Here is a 2400-nt window from a genome sequence, read left to right as displayed (position 1 = left end):
ACACAGACAAGAATACATTATACTACCCAGGAATTAAGAATGTGATAAGAACACAGAAAAAAATACATTATGCTACCCAGGAATTAAGAATATGATAGGAACACAGACAAGAATACATTATACTACCCAGGAATTAAGAATGTGATAAGAACACAGAAAAGAATACATTATGCTACCCAGGAATTAAGAATATGATAGGAACACAGACAAGAATACATTATACTACCCAGGAATTAAGAATGTGATAGGAACACAGACAAGAATACATTATACTACCCAGGAATTACAAAGTTCTATCTGCTCAGTACCTAGTTTTGAGAAATTTGATGTTAAAACTTTGAAGTTTCAAATCATGTCACACTTTTACGAATACAATTCTTTGAATATCTTGATAACAACTAATAATCTAACAATTTTGATAGTGCAGAAAGAACATTTGGTTTCTGACCTCGTGGTTTTAGAGGCTCAAAACTTCCCGAAATGTCGAACAGAACTTTGTAACTCTGAGGTAGCAACTACTGAATTCCTCCTCTCGGACTATTTTCACGCCACAGTTTATCCACAAACGGCTAAAAAGCAACGTAACATTGAGACCGTTTTCACATTGAAACAGCAAAGAGATAATCAAGTTAACCATTCACTCAGATGGATGTTTAATGACTGACACTTAGTGAGCGCGAGTGGGCGACAGCCTTAAACAATAGTGAACTCATGTTTAAGACAAACACAAGACAGATCATATGTTACAAGGCGAGATTGCTCCTAAAATACTGGCGCTATTTTATTTTATAATCTTGTTTACTCCGATTAAGATAGTGCATAAAGAAGGAAACTAGAGTAATAATAGTAATAAATACAATTTTCACGGCGCATTCCCCACTCAACAGCAACTCTTTGTTCTCGGGGAGTGGGTGGTGAAGGGTGTAAATCTGACCTTGGAATTTTGCAGGGAAAGGTTTGTCGTTTCTGCCGTCGACCAGGGACAGGAGAGGTTTGAGCAACATCTTGATGTCGGCGGCCTTGTGGTAGAAGCCATACTTGACCAGGAAGTGCACCAGTCTCAGCACCTGCCCACACACAGGGGTAAAAGTTCAAGTGTAGGTGGATACAGCCACATCAACACAGTAAGTCATTTAGTCAAAATATCTTTTTCAATATCATTCACAAATCCTGCCTTAAAAGATGATAATTTTTCTGAAGAATCAGCTAATTCGAGAAGAGTAATACTAAAAAAACCCCAAAGAATACATATCTCCCAATATGAAATCCCACTTCATTACTCGTACCCTCAAAAATGTATTACATACGTTTAAAAACTCATCATCTGGTAGGCAGCTACGTAAATATTTTAAAAAATGAAAACGGATTTTCATACTCAGACAGTCAAAAATGTATTACCTAAGCCTTGTACCGTCTGTTGGGCAGCTATGTACATATTTTCCAAAATGAAAACGGACTTCTATACTCACACCCTCAAAAATATATTAAATACTTTAATGATGTACCGGTTGGCAGCTATGCACAACTCTGAGAATACCACCTACCTGTTGCACAAACATGTTATTTCCAATCTCAAAAATGAAATACGTAAGTTTTGTATCGTCTGGTGGGCAGCAATATACACATCTTCCAATATGAAAATGGACATCCGTACTCAGACCCTCAAAAACATAATAACACTTTGCAGTCACACAGCCAGCAGTACAAAATACCCCATCAGGCTACTACATACTAAATAGAGCAGAGCAGGTCACAATCTTTAGACTCCGTTGTGGCCACAACAGACTCTAACACCACATGCACACCCAATTAAAAGTTTCAGAAACAGCGATCTATGAATGTTCTATAAGACCAAGAGGATGCCAACCATATCCTTCAGCACTGCCCGCGCTACGCCACCCTTCACGCACAGACGTGGCAGAATGTGACTCCCCTTGAGAGAAAGCTCTATGGCAGTCTTTCAGAGTTGAAGCGAACTACACAGTTTGTACGCAACATCGGACTGACTGTCAAGCTGCTGTCATCGAGAATGAGGAAGAAGAAGAAAAACCCCATCAGGCCACCCAGCCAGGAGAGCGACTGCAACAGACTTCTTGGGTCTGGCGCAGAACTGGGCCAGGTGACCAGAACAGACAATTTTCTCCGGCACATTATTGCGCCAAGTGACCGCCAAGTGACCGCCAAGTGTTAAATACATTATTTACATATTGGTTGGCAGCTAAGCACGACCCTGAGAATGCCACCCACCTGTTGCACCAGCATGTTGTTCCCAATCTCCGAGGCCGTCATGTCTCCGTTGGTAGCCAGGAACTGTGAGATCCAGCTGCTGAGCTGTGGGAAGTACTTGTAGGTGGGGGAGCTGCTCTTGTCTAGCAGGTCCTGTGGGGTGGGTGGGGGAGG

General features: G+C 41.1%; 1 protein-coding gene across 1 annotated transcript in view; it reads right to left on the bottom strand.

The window, feature by feature from the left end:
- The window catches only part of LOC101848258 (inositol 1,4,5-trisphosphate receptor type 3), a gene marked incomplete at both ends in the record, with an annotated part of 112704 nt that overhangs the window by 85266 nt on the left and 25038 nt on the right, over positions 1-2400 (bottom strand). The window contains 2 exon segments of the mRNA XM_035973446.1: positions 935-1067; positions 2248-2379. Of these exon segments, the coding sequence (XP_035829339.1) occupies positions 935-1067; positions 2248-2379 (265 nt within the window).

The sequence above is a fragment of the Aplysia californica genome, unplaced genomic scaffold (genome assembly GCF_000002075.1).
Source record: "Aplysia californica isolate F4 #8 unplaced genomic scaffold, AplCal3.0 scaffold01239, whole genome shotgun sequence".
Classification (NCBI taxonomy): Eukaryota; Metazoa; Mollusca; class Gastropoda; order Aplysiida; family Aplysiidae; genus Aplysia; species Aplysia californica.
This window is presented reverse-complemented; position numbering and strand designations above follow the sequence as displayed.